Genomic DNA, 14,776 nt, shown 5'->3' with positions numbered 1-14,776 from the left:
TTTTTCTGCGCCCTCGACCTCAACTTGGTTCCACAAACTCCATCGCACGGTCCACAATCGGCGAAGTGAGGAACATCGTCCTTACATATGACTCTCAAAAACGCAAACGAAAGCTGACAGTTGTTTAAAAAATAATGCAATTCTCGACACAAGGCTCAGCGCCCTCCGGTGCTACCCGCCGACTGGCGAGCTTTTCGAATCTGCTGCACACGCTGTCCGTAGCTCGGCCCGGTCAAAGATGACATGGCACTAGCCGGTCGTCCCATCGCCAGCACGCCGTGCTCATCCGTCGTGCTCTCACTGGTTGCTGTGGGTGGAGGACTCGATGCCGTGCCCTCAACACTCTCCTGACCGAGCATCATCCTGTTCATTCCGAGCGGCGTACCGCTGGGCAGCAGCGAAGCAGGCAGACGCGGCACCGGTGGCGGCTGCTGTTGCTGATGCTCGCGTTCCTCAGCAGCCCTGACCGCCGCGTCCAGCTTTGACTTGAGCCCAATCGACGAAAAGCGCGATCCTCCGCTCGACTCGCGACGGTGAATACGCGAGGACTTGCGACTGCCGCTGGCCGATCCCGCCTGACTGTGGTTGTGGGAGTGTTGATGAGCCAGCGAGCCAACATCGTGCTTGCCATCGCAGCACGCGCGAACGTTGGTGAGACCGTCCCAGCCCTCCGGCTCATCCTCCTCGAGCATCTCCTCGGCCGTTTTCAGACGCGGATCGTCGTTGGCCAACGCGCGTCGGATGGGCGACTGAGTGGCAGTGAGATCGAGCAACTCAAAATCGTCCTCTTCCGCATCGGCGCCACTGCGGACGCTGGCAGAATACATACCGTTGCGCACGCTGCGGCTTGGACTCATCGAGACCGACATTTCCCGATCGTGCTCGTGCTGCTGTAGCCACTCCTTGGCCGCAACGTCGCGTCGCTTGCCCAACGAAGGGTACCGCACACTCTGTGCGCCAATGCTGCCACGTCGACGCGGCGTCGACTCGTTTCGCAGAGCGTGATCGGACGAGCGACGGTTCAGGAAGCTGCGCTGTGCTGACAGCTTTCGCGATCCTGTCACTGATGCGCTTCCAAGCGTTGCCGCCGAGGCTCGAGGTTTGGCCCGACGTCCCACACTGCGCGTGATCAGAGTCGGGTCGTTCTCTGCATCGCTCATCAATTCGGGAGCAGCGTTGCTAGCAATCACCGTTGCGTCTTGAATGGTCGGGCGATGCACCAAATACTCGAGCGCAGCGAGCCATGCTTCGTGGCGCTCGCGGTTAGGTGCACTGATCTTGACCTCGCGCGAAGCCGTGGTGATGATGATGCTCTCGGCGTGCAAGCCGGGTGGCGATGGATTGCTGTCCTCGACCACACGCACACCCTCGATCGGAGCACTCTTGCTCGTACCTTCCGACACCTTGGCACCACCAGGATCGCTGATGGTCCAGTACAGCATCTTGGTGTACGGATGCAGCCAAAAGTAGCGTCGGTGGCGTTTGTCCGAGTGGCCGCCCCGTCCCATAGATTTGCGCGTGTACTTGTACATGTACTCGCCAATCATGGTCTGGGTGATGGCGTGGATAATCGCAGGGTCTGTTGCGTCGGTGCCGAAGCCTGCAAGACCGCGTTGACCCGCCTTGCCAGCAGCACCTGGTCCGCGGACGACGAAGGTTTCGTCACCGGGATCGGCGTCCGAGGCAGCAGACGACATCATCGACAGACGGCGGCTGACCTCGGAAGTGACATCCGACACAAATGAGGCGGCAGACGACTGTCGCGGTCCCGGAGCGGGTCGTCGAGTCGCCGACTTGCGCGAGCTGATGCTCTTGCGTCCCGAATTCAAGTTGGCGTAGATACTACCATCCAGCGGCTGCGGGTTGTTCGAGTCATTCGAGTAGGTGCGCGAACGCAGGCTGCCTGCGCCCGAGCTCTGCTGGCGGGCGCGGCTGCTGGACGGATAAGCGCTCGGTGGCGGTCCACCACGACCAGAGGCTCGCGAGACAGAACGAGGATGTTCGCCGGATCCAGGAGGTACCTGCAGATGGATCTGCTGGGCGCGCGTGAGCAAGTCGGCCGGAGGAGGCGAAGTGGGCCGCGGAGGAGCTGGGTTCCTCTTAAGCGACGACGGAGGAGGCATCGAGGGAGGGGGCGGCATCGACATGATTGGTGCTTTGGTCTTGTCCGGCAATGGAGGCACCGGTGGAACAGCCTCGGACGCGGCCCTATCCGTGTGACGCGACCACGTCGAGTCGGCCGATGGCCTGCGGCTCTGGCTCTGGCTGCTGAAGGCGTCGGCACCGTAGAGCACAGTGGCGGGCGAGGAAGCTCGCTCACCTCCAAATGTGCCTACCGAATCGCGAGCCCGGTTCGCACCGCCCAAAGTGACGAGGTTGTTCTGAGCAGCCAGGCTCTCGAGAGTGGGCTGCAGCGGCGCTGCTTCAGCCAAGGCTTGCTGTTGGCGCTGCTGCTGGTAGAGCTGCCACGCTTCGTCGTCGGTCTGGCAAGACGACTCCTTCATCTCGACGGCAGGAGCTTTGGAGGGTGCAACAGTTTCGTCCGCTTCGGCGGCTGGAGCCTCCGTCCCCTCGACAGCGTCCTTGAAATCGTCGCCTTCGTTTTCGGTGTCCGTGACGGCTTCGTTCTTGGCCAGAAGCTGTGTTTCAGCCGCGGCAGCAGCAGCGAGGGCAGCAGCGGCAGCGGCCTCGGCTTTTGCAATTGTGGCCTCCTGCTCACGTACCTTCTTCTGCGCCGTGTTGAGCGCCGACTGGATCGTCTGCAGCTCCTTGTCCGAAGCAAGACGGTTCTGTTCGGTGGACGAGCGCTGTGCAGTGATCGTCGACTCAAGATAACGAACCTTGGATTGCAACGAAGCAACGGTCGCCTTGACCTCATCGTGCTGCTTCTGCAAAGCTGAGTGGGCCGTCTGAGCCTGCTTCAGGTTCGTCTCTGCCAGGAAGCGAGACTGCTGCGTGCTGTTGGCGTCGTCTTGCAGCTTTGCAATCTGCTGCTCGAGCGCCTGCACTTGCACATGAACCTTGGCAACTTCGCTACGCTGCTCTTCGAGTGCACGTTGACGCTCGCTGACGAGCTGCTGCTCCAACGACTGGACGCGAGCTTGCACCTTTTGCACCTCGGTGCTCTGCTGTTGTAGCGCAAGTCCTCGTTCACTGGCGAGCTGCTCTTCGAGCTGGCGCACTTGCGCTTGCATGTTTTGGACTTCGCTGTGCTGCTGCTCGACAGCACGCTCTCTGTCTGCGACGAGCTTCTCCTCGAGCGCCTTGACTTGAGACTGCACTTTGTCGACCTCGTTGCGCTGCTCCTCGGAGGCTCTCTCTCGCTCGCCGACCAGCTGCTGTTCGAGCGACTGTACTTGAGCAAGAGCCTTTTGCAGCTCGATGCGCTTTGCGTCCAGCTCCTTCTCTCTCTGGGCCACGAGCTGTTGGTGCATGTGTACTGCCTCGTCCCGACTCTCAAGTGCCTGCTTGTGTTCGGCACGGATCGAGGCCACGGCGGTGGCATGTCGGTCCTCGAGCACCTTGACAGCATCCTGGTGCTGACGTTCCTTCTGAGCCACCGTGACAGCGTGAGCCGCCTCGAGCTGCTCCTTTTGCGCTTCCGTGGCAGTGAGTGCCTCAGATCGAGCAGCAACAGCAGCTGCAGCAGCGGTGGCCTCGGCTTCACGCTGGCGAGAAAGCTCGCGAGCCGTTTCCTCCTGCCTTCGCGCCTTTTCGTTGACCATGTCGAGGTTTGACTTCGTCTCGGAAAGCTCGCGCTCGGCAGCCGTACGCGACTTTGCAAGCTCGGCGAGCTGCTGCTTGAGTTGGTCCGTCTCTGCACGCAGCGAGGCGATGCTCTTTTGCAGCTCGTCGATTTCTGCCTTGGCACTCTCGAGCTCTTTGGTTCGAGTCGCAAGCTCCTGGTTGCGGGCGTCGAGCTCCTTTCTACGTGCCTCGAGCTCTTCCTTGGCGTGCTCCAGCGTGGCATCGCGGGTCGCGAGTGCCTGGCGATGACCTTGTTCAAGGGCAGCCACAGCCGCAACGTGCGACGCAGACAGCGCCTTGACCGACTTGTCGTGCTCGTCAAGCTTGGCGCGGTGACCGTCTTGCAGCGTAGCCAGCTCGGAAGTGTGGCTTGCAGCGAGGTCCCTGTTGGCATCCTGGTGCTTGCTCACCTCCTGACGGTGACGCTCTTGCAAAGCAGCCACGGCCGAGGTGTGCGAATCGGACAGCTCCTTGATGGCCTTGCCATGCTGGGTAAGCGCTTCTTGATGTTGCTCTTTCAGCGAAGCCACTTCTGCAGCATGCGATGCAACAAGGACGTTGCTCGCCTTTTCGCGCTCGGCCAATTGAGCATCGGCTTCCTCGAGCGCCTTTTCGCGGATCGCAAGCAGTTGTTGATGTTCGTTGCGCAAGCTCTGCAAAGCTACAGTGTGCGATGCCTCCAGTGCATCGAGCTTCTCCTTGTTCTGGCGATCCTTCTGAGAGAGGGCAAAGGTGTGCGAGTTTTCCTTGAGCTCTTTCTCCTCCTTGACCTTGCGCGCAAAGTCCTCGCTCGAAGTCTTGTGCGAAGCCACAGCCGCAGCCAGAGCAGCACTTGAAGCGGCGACTTGCTCGGCCAGCGCGCGCGAATGGCGCGAACGGGCCTCTGCAACAGCCGCGTCGTGGATCTTGGCGCGCTCGGCCAAAGCAGATTCCAAAGCGGCAGAGTGGCCCTCGTCCTTCTCGGTCAAGCTCTTCTCGTGGCTGGCAGAGAGCGCATCGATCTCGTTCTCGTGCTTCTTCTTGAGCATGTCGATGACTACAGCATGCTGACCCTGCAACGTCGAGATCTTGGCACCGTAATCGTTGTGGAGTGCTTCGATGGCGCTCGCGTGCTCCTGGTGAAGCGACGAGATCGCAGCCTTGTGCTGCTCGTCTCGCTTGGCCAGCGCTGGGCCGACGAGATCGGGTAGGTCATCCGTCTGCATGCTAGCCTCGAACAGCTCTGGAGCGTTGGCGTGTGGTTCGAGCTCCGCGGCCAGACCACCGAGCTCACTGCCGAGTGCGCTTGGCTCAAAGACAGCCGAAGCCGGTCGTACGGTAGCACCGCTACGTCGTCCACCCTTTGGTAGAACACGCTGCGACGAAGGACTCTCCTGCTCGTCGGAGTCATGTGGCAAGAGAGCGTTGCGGGCAAGCGGGCTGCTGCCGATGGAGGGACGAGAGCGGTGGCCTCGATGGGCGGTGCGGGATGCCGCGCTGTCGACGCTGGTATTGGCAGGGTCTGCGCGATCAAGTTCGGCAAATGCCGGGTCCATACCGTCAAGGCTGGCACGCGACGGCGAGGCATCGTCCGGACCTGCCGGCGTGCCTGTGTACGAATCGTCTTCGTACTCTGCATACTCAATGATCGAGTCGGTCGAGTTACTCGAGACCATGCCCATTTTGCGGCCAAGTCGGGGTCGCATCGACGCGGGACGGCTGACGCGGATGTGCGAGAGGCGTTTGGCAGACGGACTGTGAGCGTCATTCTCATCGAGCCAGTGCAGCTCTTCGTCTTCGCTGGTCTCGGCATCGTCGTCAAGACCCTGGGGCACCTTGACGCCGGCTTTGACGAGCAGCTTGGCAAGCTCAGCGTTCTTACCGCGTACGCGTCGCTTCTCGGCAGCATCCTTACCAGCCTTGCGCTGCGCAAGCGCGAGCTTGGCGCGCAGGTCCTGCGTCTCCTTGTCGCGTCCAAGACGGTTGCCTAGAGGCGAGAGAATGGCGCCGTCAGCCGAGTAGATCGAGTCGCCTGGCGAGCGAGGAGCTTCGCCAGAAGCAGCTCGCAGCCTAGCGGCCAAAGCATCGGCATCGGCATTTTCGTCCTGTGCGGCGGCGTCCGACATGAAGCTGTGCGAGACGCTGCGGGAGACACCGCTGTGCTCGTGGAGCTGCTGGTTGCGAAACTTTTGCAGCTCGCTCTGAAGGTCGGAAACGTCGCGCTGCATGCCGGCACGCTCTCTTCTGGCGAGGGCCACCTCGGTTTCGCGCGTCTTGTTGAGGCGCTCGATCTCGGCGACATGGCCATCGATCTGAAGTCGCTGCGAGTCGACCGTCTCTCGCGCCTTGCCGACCTCCTTGTTAAGGCGCAGGTTGTCGAGCTCTGCTTTCTTGAGCGTCGACTTGATCTCGCTGAGCTGCTCTTCGAGATTCTGCTTGGATACGTTGAGGTCCCAGTTCTCTTGCTTGAGTGCGTCTTCGGTCTCCGTCATCTGGATGACGCGAGGCTTGTACTGGTCGAGCTGCTTTTCGAGCTCGGCGTGCGAGCGTTCGAGCGAGACGCGCTGGTCGTCGCGCTCCTTGAGCAGGCCTTGAAGGCGGCGCACCTCCTGAACGAGACCTGCTTGGATCTCGTTGATGAGGTCCGTGTCGGCTTTTGCTTGGCGTGCGGCTGCGTTCCGGCTGCGTCGGTCTGTCTGTCTTGGCGTGGTCCCGGTTGGCGCGGCAGGCGACTTGCCCGGAGTAGCGGTGAGGTTGCGAATGGCATCGGCGACGCGGCTTGCTTTGGAAGGCGTCTCGGAGAGGCTCAAGACCGATGTGTCTGCGAGATTGCCGTTGGCGACGTCGACACTGTGGACGGTGATGTCGGAAAAGAGCTTTTGCTTTTGGGTTTCGAGGTCTTCGATCTCGGCTTCGATCCTTTCGCTGAGGTCACGGATCCTGGCATTACCCTGTTTGCCGCCATGGCTGTCTTCCGAATGGTCTTCGGCTGCGCTGAGCTCCTCGGCCAGCTCGTCCATAAGGGATTCGATCTTGGTGCGCAGGCCGAGCAGGCCTTGGCCGAGAAGGCCAGCGGAGTTGACCTGGGTCTCGTTCTCCTCGCGCAAGACTTGGAGTCGTTCGCGCACGGAGCGTGTGAGATCGACCGTCTTGCCGTTCTGAGAAGAGGGACGACTGGTCTGGCCCGAAGTGGCAGAACGCGAGGTAGAACGCGAAGGTGAGGAAAGCAAGTTGGAGTCGCTGAGCCGAGTGTGGTGTGAGCCAAAGTTGGTGGCGTCGGTGAGCGGTCTGTGTTCGTAAGTGGGCATGGGTGCGGTGGGCAGCGGAGGAGGAGCGGGAGTGTTGAAGTCGCTCTTCCTTCCCTTCCTCATGGAGGAGCCTGGGCGAGGCGGCGGACGGAAGGCAAGCTGCGAAGATGTGGGCATCTCCTTAGGCGAAGCGGGATAGTTGAGCCTCGAGACGGGTGATGGCGAGGGAGGGAGGTTGCCTTCAAAGAGGCCCTCGGAGCTGCTGTCCGGGCCTGATGGATCCATTGTGATGGCGAGATCAAGCGGCTGGAGCCGCAGCGAGGTTCAAGGCGATCAAGGACGGGTGTATGTGTTCGCTGCTGTTGCTGTGCGGCGCTGGTGGTTCGCTGCTTCGGAGAGCGTTGATGTCGAGTGCTTCCGAGAGTGGTGAGAAGCTGAGGTGCGTAGGATGATCGAATAGAAGCAATCGATAAAGCGTCAGATATCTGAAGCAAAACGACACGAAGCGAAGCGAAGCAGGTGCAGTTGCGCTTGCGGCAGAGTCAATGATGCCGCTGTCCCCCGCAAAACAAAGCTGGAGCAAGTGCCACAAATCTAAGTAAGCGGCAACTATCCGAACCCTGAGAACGATCAGCGGATCAGAGACCGAAGATGGAAAGGAAGCAGGAAAGCCGACGAAGGCGTGTGACCGTGATGATATTCAGAGAATCACGGCGTCGGCGTGCCATCCGAGCGTCTGAGACCAACAGAAGACGAGAAAAGGAGACGGCCACTGCACACCCAAGCAAAGAAAGAGCACGCGCGTGTCGAAAATACACACAGCGCAGAAAGAGGGTCTTGGCGGGTGCTGCTGCAACAAGCAAACCCCTCTCTTTGTGCGTGAGAATATGCGGCAGAGCCAGGCCTGCTTTTCTGTCGAGCAAGGGGAAAATCCAAAGAAAAGATACTGTAGATTCACATTCCCTCTGTGCGAGGACGCGCGTGTCAACTCTCCCAAAATTAGACTTCCGGCTGACTCTGCGCTTGTGTGTGTTGGACTCGGGAGAGCGTCTCTGCGTGCGTGTTGTTGGTCTCAGAAAGAAAGAAAGAAAAGACACACGAGCTGCTGCCACCGTCACGAAGAGACGCGCGCGCCGAGACCAACACCTCGACTAGAGTGCCCACGTAGGTCAAGCCACTGTGCCTGCTCGCTGAGAACGCTCTGCTCTTCTGCTCTTGCGGTGCTGGACGATGGTGGGACAGGGGTGCGGTTACTTACATTTAACTCTAGAACAATCTCTTTTTGCTCCCCTAGGTCGATAGCCGGGCGTCCTATAGGATCGAGCTATTCGTCGGTTCAAGTTGCGACAATGTCGTATCAAGATTGGTGTACCAGGGCTGTGCAACAAAGTTTGAGCCTTGTGATAGCGTCGTTGGCGTGGAAGGTGTACGGTTCGATGCTAGAGTGTGCAAGCAGAAATCAAGGTTGGATAGTCTGCCGAGCTTCGGATCGAATCTCGATGTTAGAAGGGGTCGCAGCGTCCGGGATAGTGGATGCGCTGGGCCAAGTTGCGATCTGGCGCGCAGTGGTGGATGGTGATGGTGGGCAAGCAAAAGTGTAAGACGGTCATGCAACCTGCAAGAGCGAAGGACATGTGCCTGCTTGCTTGGCCACTATCGACCTCGAATGTCAAGTCAACGCTCGCGAAGCATGGCGGAGAAGACTGTCGCAGAGTCTGGCTTGCTCTCTCTCTCCCTCTCCCTCTCTTTCTCTTTCACCTGACATTCACAGAGTGCAGCGCGGGACTAGTCTCTCTTAGCACGCGCCTTTCCGAGAAGCGCGAAAAGAGGCCACTCTGTTCCTCTGTGTTACTTTGTTTCGGCGCGTAGTTGCGTCACGTGATCATCTTGCTCTCCTCGCCCGTTGGCCTCTCCTCGACAGAGTCCAGACAGGTTCAACTCAAGACAGACAAACCTTGACGTTGGAATCGAAGCGGAACATAATGAAAAATGACAATGCCATATACATGAATCAGGAATAGAAAGAGAGATACATGAATCAGAAAAACAGAGACAGAGAGACAGAGCTGTACTCGACCGTACTCCACTAATTGGACTAATTGGAAGCAGCACCGCCAAGTTCGCGGTCCACCTCCTGTGCATCGTTGGTCTCTCCCGCCTCGTCGCCCTCGGCTGCTGCCTTATCGTTGTGGCTGCCCGGGACACCCGAGCCTGGCTCGTCTTCGCCGTCCATCTTAATGCCGTACTTTTTACGCACGAGCTCAAACGTCTTGAGCATCTTGCGTCGCGCACCCAGCGCCGCCACGCCCTTGTCCTCGAGCTTCTTGTCGTCCATCAATACCATCTCCTTCCAGTGGCTCGTCTCAAAGTTCGGGGTATATTTGTGCAGACGCAATTGACGCAGCCAAGCGGGCACATCCTCGAGTGTTGCCAAATCGGCGATTTCTTCCTCGCCTCCGGCCGCGTTGGCTCCTCCACCCGCAGCTCCAGCACCGCTACTGCCGCCAGCAGAAGAGCCGGGCAGCGCGGCCGCTCGGCCAGAGGGCGAGGTGCCGCTGCGTGGACTCTTTCGGCCTGCTTGGCCTCCGAGACCAGGCGACAGCGCTCCACCGCCGAAAGCTCGAATGTTGCGGCCATGCTGCTGCTGTTGCTGCTGTTGCTGTTGCATCTGTTGCTGCTGGGCAAGCACCGACAACGTCTGCTGATTCTGCAAAAGTTGTTGCTGCATGGCGAGCAGCTGGGCGCCGTTCATGTTGTTGAGATTGAGCCCGCCCATCGCAGCCATCATGTTCATCATTTGCATGTTGAGCGGGTTGGCAAGACCACCCGAGGGGCTCTGCAGGCCCGCAAGCGCGTTAGGGCTCATCGGCGGAATGTTGAACTGGTTGCCGCCGTTGTTGTTGTTGTTGCCACCAAAAGCCGAAGGGCCGGTATTGAGACCGCCACGACCAAAGATGTCATTCTGACCCCAGCCAGACTGCATGCCGACGTTGGGCGAGACGCCAGGGCTCGACTGGTCAAACATGTTGGATCCATGGCCGTAGCCGCCTGCACCCGTGTTCTGGTTGCTCTTGCGTCGGTAACGCGGCACATCCGGATCAACCATGACGCGGCCGTTGCCACCGAGGTGTTGCTGCTGTTGCAGGTTGGCAAGCTGAGCGGCAGCAGTGTCAAGATTAACATTGGCCTCGCCGGAGCCGGCCTTGTCGTTGTCGGTAAACATAGGCACGAGCGGCGTGTTGACCATGCTCGACCAGTTGCCGGTGGCGCTGATTGGCGAGAGCTGGTCGTCGAGCGGACCACTGGCGCGGGGAGAACGGCCGACATTGTTGCTCAAGTCGGTCGACTTGGGTCGCGAGTGGTCACCGGAGAGCGTGCGCTGTTGCTGTTGCTGAGGGTTGGGCGAGCCGCCGCGCTCCTGCACCTGGTCGAGCTGACCACCGGAGTAGTTGCGACTCTCACCGATCAGCGTGCCGGGAGCGGAAGTGCGGTTGGCCTTGAGCTTGGCCCTCTGTGCAGCAAGCGTCGATGCGGCATCCGCGTTGCCAGGGCTGTACATGGCAGCAACGTTGGGCGAGAGGAAGCCGGCAGCGTCCGAGGACTGACGGTAGCCGCGATTGCCCGGCGAAGCGGGCGCCTTCATGGCAGAGGGCGACTTGAGGCCAAGGCTAGCCAGCTTGGCTTCCATCTGGTCGGCCATCGAGCTGTTGTGGTGGCTGGGCGAGAGCAACGCCGATACCGGGTCGCTGCGGGCCATCTGCTGGAGCACCGTGATGAAGAAGCGAATCTGGACCTGCGTCGACTCTTGGAGCAGGCTGTAGAGGGCGGCGGTGCGTTCGGCCTCGGATAGGACGCGGAACCACTGCTCGATGGCGCTGAGCTCTTCCTTGAAGTTTTGATCGAGCGAGGCAGCCGCCATCTCTTCGAGCGTGGCCTCGTAGTGCTGCAAATCCTCAAACCAGCGGTCGATGGCTTCAGTTTCAGGGGTGCCGTGGTGGTTCATGTTGGGAAGCATTTCGGAGCTCGGACGCAAATTGCGCGGGCCGGCGGCGCCTGGCATGGCAGCAGCTCCGCCGATGGAAGGGCTGCGAACACTTCCGTCGTGGCCCGTGCTGCCCTGCTGGGCGAGACGCATCATATGCTCGGTGGACGCGCCTTTGCCGAGCGAGTAGCGACTATGTGGGTTCATGGTGGTGGGGCGAATTCCTGAGGGAGAGCTGGCGCGATTGATTGAGTTGTTGGAGGGCGTCAGTGGAGATCGCAGGAGGCCAAAGTCGGACATTACTTTTTTTTGCGCATCAGCAATAGCCAGGCAAGAGCGGCAAGAGCGATGAAAGCGAATGTGGCGTAATGCAAGCCAAGCAGTTGGTGTACGTGCGTTACGAGGTGATGAAGGTGGAAAGGTGGGTCATGAAACAAAGGCAACACCAAGAGGTCAGTCACGTCCAGCTTCATTTGGTTCAAACGAAGCATGTTTGTCCTCTTGCGGCCAATGATCGGGGCTTACGTTTGAAGGAGCAACTATACGTACCTTGCTAGGAAGAATTGCCGAGATGGAAGGAGGAAATACACTGATACGGGAAGGAAAGATCCGGCGGAGGGCGGTGAAGAGGTCGGTGGCGCAAATAGCTCTGCTGCACTGCAGGATAGAAGAGCGGGAGTGCTTTGCACGGTGTCGTTGTCCGTCGAGGAGGGGCTGGCTGCAGCGGCTTCTCTTCAAGAGGGAGCGGCTTGCGAATCGTATTTCGAAGGGGGTCCTGGACGCTGACCGGGACGTGGCTCGAGAGTGAGAGGCTTGGCAGCGATTAAGACGAACGAGAGTGGCGAGGCCTACGTCCGCTGCCAAACGGTATTGAGGTGAATATCGAAAGGAAGGGGCAAACAGAAGCAAAGAAAGAGAGGTGGACCTCGTATGGAGAAGCCAGGGCTTTCAAAGCACTGTGCAGGCTGCTCTTGGAGGCGAAGGAGAACGAGGATCGACCTGCGCGAGGATGGAAGAGGGACGAAGGATGAGGAGAGGAAGCAAGGCAGAAAGACGGCAAGCGACGACGGACGCCCGAGTAACACACCGCCAAAATCAAGGCTTGCTCCAGACAGACAGAAAGCTCGAGGGCTGACTGACTCTAAACGGGGCCAGCGGGGCGGGACGTGAATCCAGAGAAAAAGTGCAACTAGACTCGAGAGCCAAATTGACCGCGCGACGCCCGACTGCAGAGGCGGCAGCAGCAAGCAGTGTGCAGATCCACGGCAGGCAGACACGCATCTCGAAAAATGCAGCCTTGCATTCGCTCAGCCAACCAACCGCCCTGTGTCCCTCTCGCCCTTTGAACCATTGCCGGCCGTCTCGAGGCTTTACTTAGGGAAGTGCATTGCGTCGCGCTGCGTCGAAGCAGGCTGAAGGTGCAACAATGAGCGGCGGCGCTTTGAGCCCTGGACTGTCTTACAGCGAAGGCGACACGAGCACGAAGAGTGTTCTGGCTCTGGTACAATCATCCAGCTTCCCGGGCATTTTGCTCAAGATCAAAAGAGAGGGGGAGAGAGAGCGCGCGCCTCAGAACACGACTTCCCTTCACTGACTGCTTGCTCGAACCCGATATTTGTTTTGACAACCTTCAAGCTTCGAGCGAGCCAGCTGAGGCGTACCGATATTGGCAAGAGAAGGCACGCAAAAATGTGAGGTAGCGAGGCAGTAAGGACAGCCCAAGCAGCCGAGACGCGCGCGTCTCACTCGGAAAGGGCGGCCTCGCTGGCGGGTGCGGTACAGGTGGGAAGCGAGTTCTGCTGCCTTGTGCCTGACGCGCTCAATCAGGACCCTTGTTTCGCACGGCCCAACTCATGATCGGCTTTCTGGTGTTCAGATCGGGACCAAGCATCCTCCGAATCAAGAGCAAAGCTTTGCATTTGCACCATCGCCGTCGTCTCCATTCACCAATCGAGACCAACGATCGCAAGATTGCTAAAGAACCATCACTTCATTGCGATCATCTAGACAGAGTTAAAAGTGTGCTTGCAACGGACCATCATCAGAAGCGCAACATCGCCGTGACGTTGGGCCAAGAGTTGATCTCTTAACTAAGGAGAACGCCGCCTACCACAACTCCGAGCGCGACGACGACACCGAGAGCATGCACGTTGATGGAACCAGGCACCGACGCAGCACCACTCTTGCTGCCACTGCTGCTGTTGCCATCACCGTTTGACGACGAGCTGCCGCCAGGCGATTTGGACGAGGGGGAAGTCGAAGCAGCAGCAGCAGCCTCCTGGTTCCAAGTGTAGGTGACACCGCTCGCGGTGGGCGAAGTAGCAGTACGGCAGTTGGACGACGCAGGGGCATTCACGGGTGGTGGTGTGATGCTCATACCCTGGCTGAAGGTGTAGCTGCTGTTGTAAACGCCGGGCGGCAGATCAGCGTTTGCGTCGCAGTTGGTGAACGCCTGCGGCTCGTCGTAGTCTCCAGGTTGGTTCCACAGGCAGCCCATCAGGTCGAACGTATTTCTGCAGTAGTCATAGCCAGGACACATGCGCAGGCAAAAGACAGGGTTGCCGGGGATATCACATGCTCCCATGAACTGCGTAAAGTAGCTTCCGTTGCGCATCGTCACTCCGGCAGGGTTGCCGACGCCCTCGGCACCTTCGGAATCGTACTCGCCACCGCAATCGTTGGTGCCAAAGTTCATGACAGCGGGGTCGTACGTACCCGTGATCTGTATGTAGCTCGGAGTCCGTCGAAAATGTGCCGTCTTGATAAACTTGTCCGGCATCGGTCGCGAACCGTTGACCGGGTTAGTGCAGTAGGCTACAGCGATGGCTTCCGCATCTACGAGGTTCTCCTTGGTCGGGTCAGGTGGCATGAGTAGGCAAAAATCGCTGGCGCTGTTGATGTAGATGGTGCGGCCCATGCCTTCGAGCGAAGCTTGCGTCAGTCCGTCCGTGGCCGGTTTGGGCGTCCAGCTGCCCACGGCTGCGGTACGCGACAGGCTGGGTGCGGGAGGACCGTCGCCGCTGATGATCGAGGTCGAGGACTGTGCCTCGGCCAAGCTGGCCATCACAGCAGCAGCCAGTGCTGCAGCAAGTCGACCAAAGCGCATGTTGAGTCAAGCGGGAGCTGTGATCTCTGAGAGGGATGTTTGATACTTGACGATGGTGGGTGAGGTGGCTTGGTGATAGTGGTAGCGGTGATGGCAGTGGTAGCGCTTCTGGCAGTCAGAGGCAGTTCAAGGGGGACTTGAGCTAGAAGAGGAGCGAAGAAGGGACGACAACAGGCAGGGGAAGATCAAGCTCGGTCCTCTGCACAGCCGTGGTGCTTCATAAAAAGTTATTCGCCATGCTCGTGTCCTCGGTAGTTACTTGCAGCGCACTCAGACTTCTGCTGACAAGCAGTCCAGTTCAGGGTTGAGGGCCTTCCGCACTCAATTTTGCGCCGCGCCGGTGCAATGCCTCAAAGGCCGATTGGTTCATAACCACCACTCGGCTTTCTCTGCAGAAGAGCAGGGCTCGTAGACGCGGGCTCGTACATGCTTGCATTCCAGATGCATTCTCTGTCGAGGAAGGAAAGCTAGCCGGAGAAAGGGGCTCAGACTCGCAGAAGGGCGAAGCGACGCCAGCCCAAGCATGGAGACGGACACGGTAAAAAAGGCCCGCTGAGCCTGCCTAGCGTGTCAGGCGACCGCATTCGAGCTGAGAGTTGGGGTCTGCGCCGCTTCAAAAGGCAGGCTGTAGACCGACTTGTAAATTAGCTCAGTGGACTGGCTTTTTTACGTCTTGAGCCCGTGTCCCTTTGACCGAATCTGCTCCTTGTGGCG

At 59.4% G+C, this 14,776-nt stretch overlaps 3 protein-coding genes across 3 annotated transcripts; all 3 read right to left on the bottom strand.

The window, feature by feature from the left end:
- Positions 1 to 155: 155 nt before the first annotated feature.
- On the bottom strand, positions 156 to 7,259 carry EX895_005506 (uncharacterized protein; the record flags this gene model as incomplete). Its single annotated transcript, XM_029886098.1, has 1 exon — positions 156 to 7,259. The coding sequence occupies one exon, from the start codon at positions 7,257 to 7,259 to the stop codon at positions 156 to 158; it is 7,104 nt and encodes a 2,367-aa protein (XP_029737329.1).
- Positions 7,260 to 9,069: 1,810 nt separating this feature from the next.
- EX895_005505 (uncharacterized protein) lies at positions 9,070 to 11,163 on the bottom strand (the record flags this gene model as incomplete). The annotated part of the gene is made up of 1 exon (XM_029886097.1): positions 9,070 to 11,163. One exon carries the CDS (start codon positions 11,161 to 11,163, stop codon positions 9,070 to 9,072), a length of 2,094 nt encoding a protein of 697 aa, XP_029737328.1.
- Positions 11,164 to 13,042: 1,879 nt separating this feature from the next.
- EX895_005504 (uncharacterized protein) lies at positions 13,043 to 14,062 on the bottom strand (the record flags this gene model as incomplete). Its single annotated transcript, XM_029886096.1, has 1 exon — positions 13,043 to 14,062. The coding sequence occupies one exon, from the start codon at positions 14,060 to 14,062 to the stop codon at positions 13,043 to 13,045; it is 1,020 nt and encodes a 339-aa protein (XP_029737327.1).
- Between the last annotated feature and the right edge of the window lie 714 nt (positions 14,063 to 14,776).

The sequence above is a fragment of the Sporisorium graminicola genome, chromosome SGRAM_7 (genome assembly GCF_005498985.1).
Source record: "Sporisorium graminicola strain CBS 10092 chromosome SGRAM_7, whole genome shotgun sequence".
Classification (NCBI taxonomy): Eukaryota; Fungi; Basidiomycota; class Ustilaginomycetes; order Ustilaginales; family Ustilaginaceae; genus Sporisorium; species Sporisorium graminicola.
The sequence above is the reverse complement of the archived record's forward strand: the minus strand, read 5'-3'. Positions and strand labels throughout refer to the sequence as shown.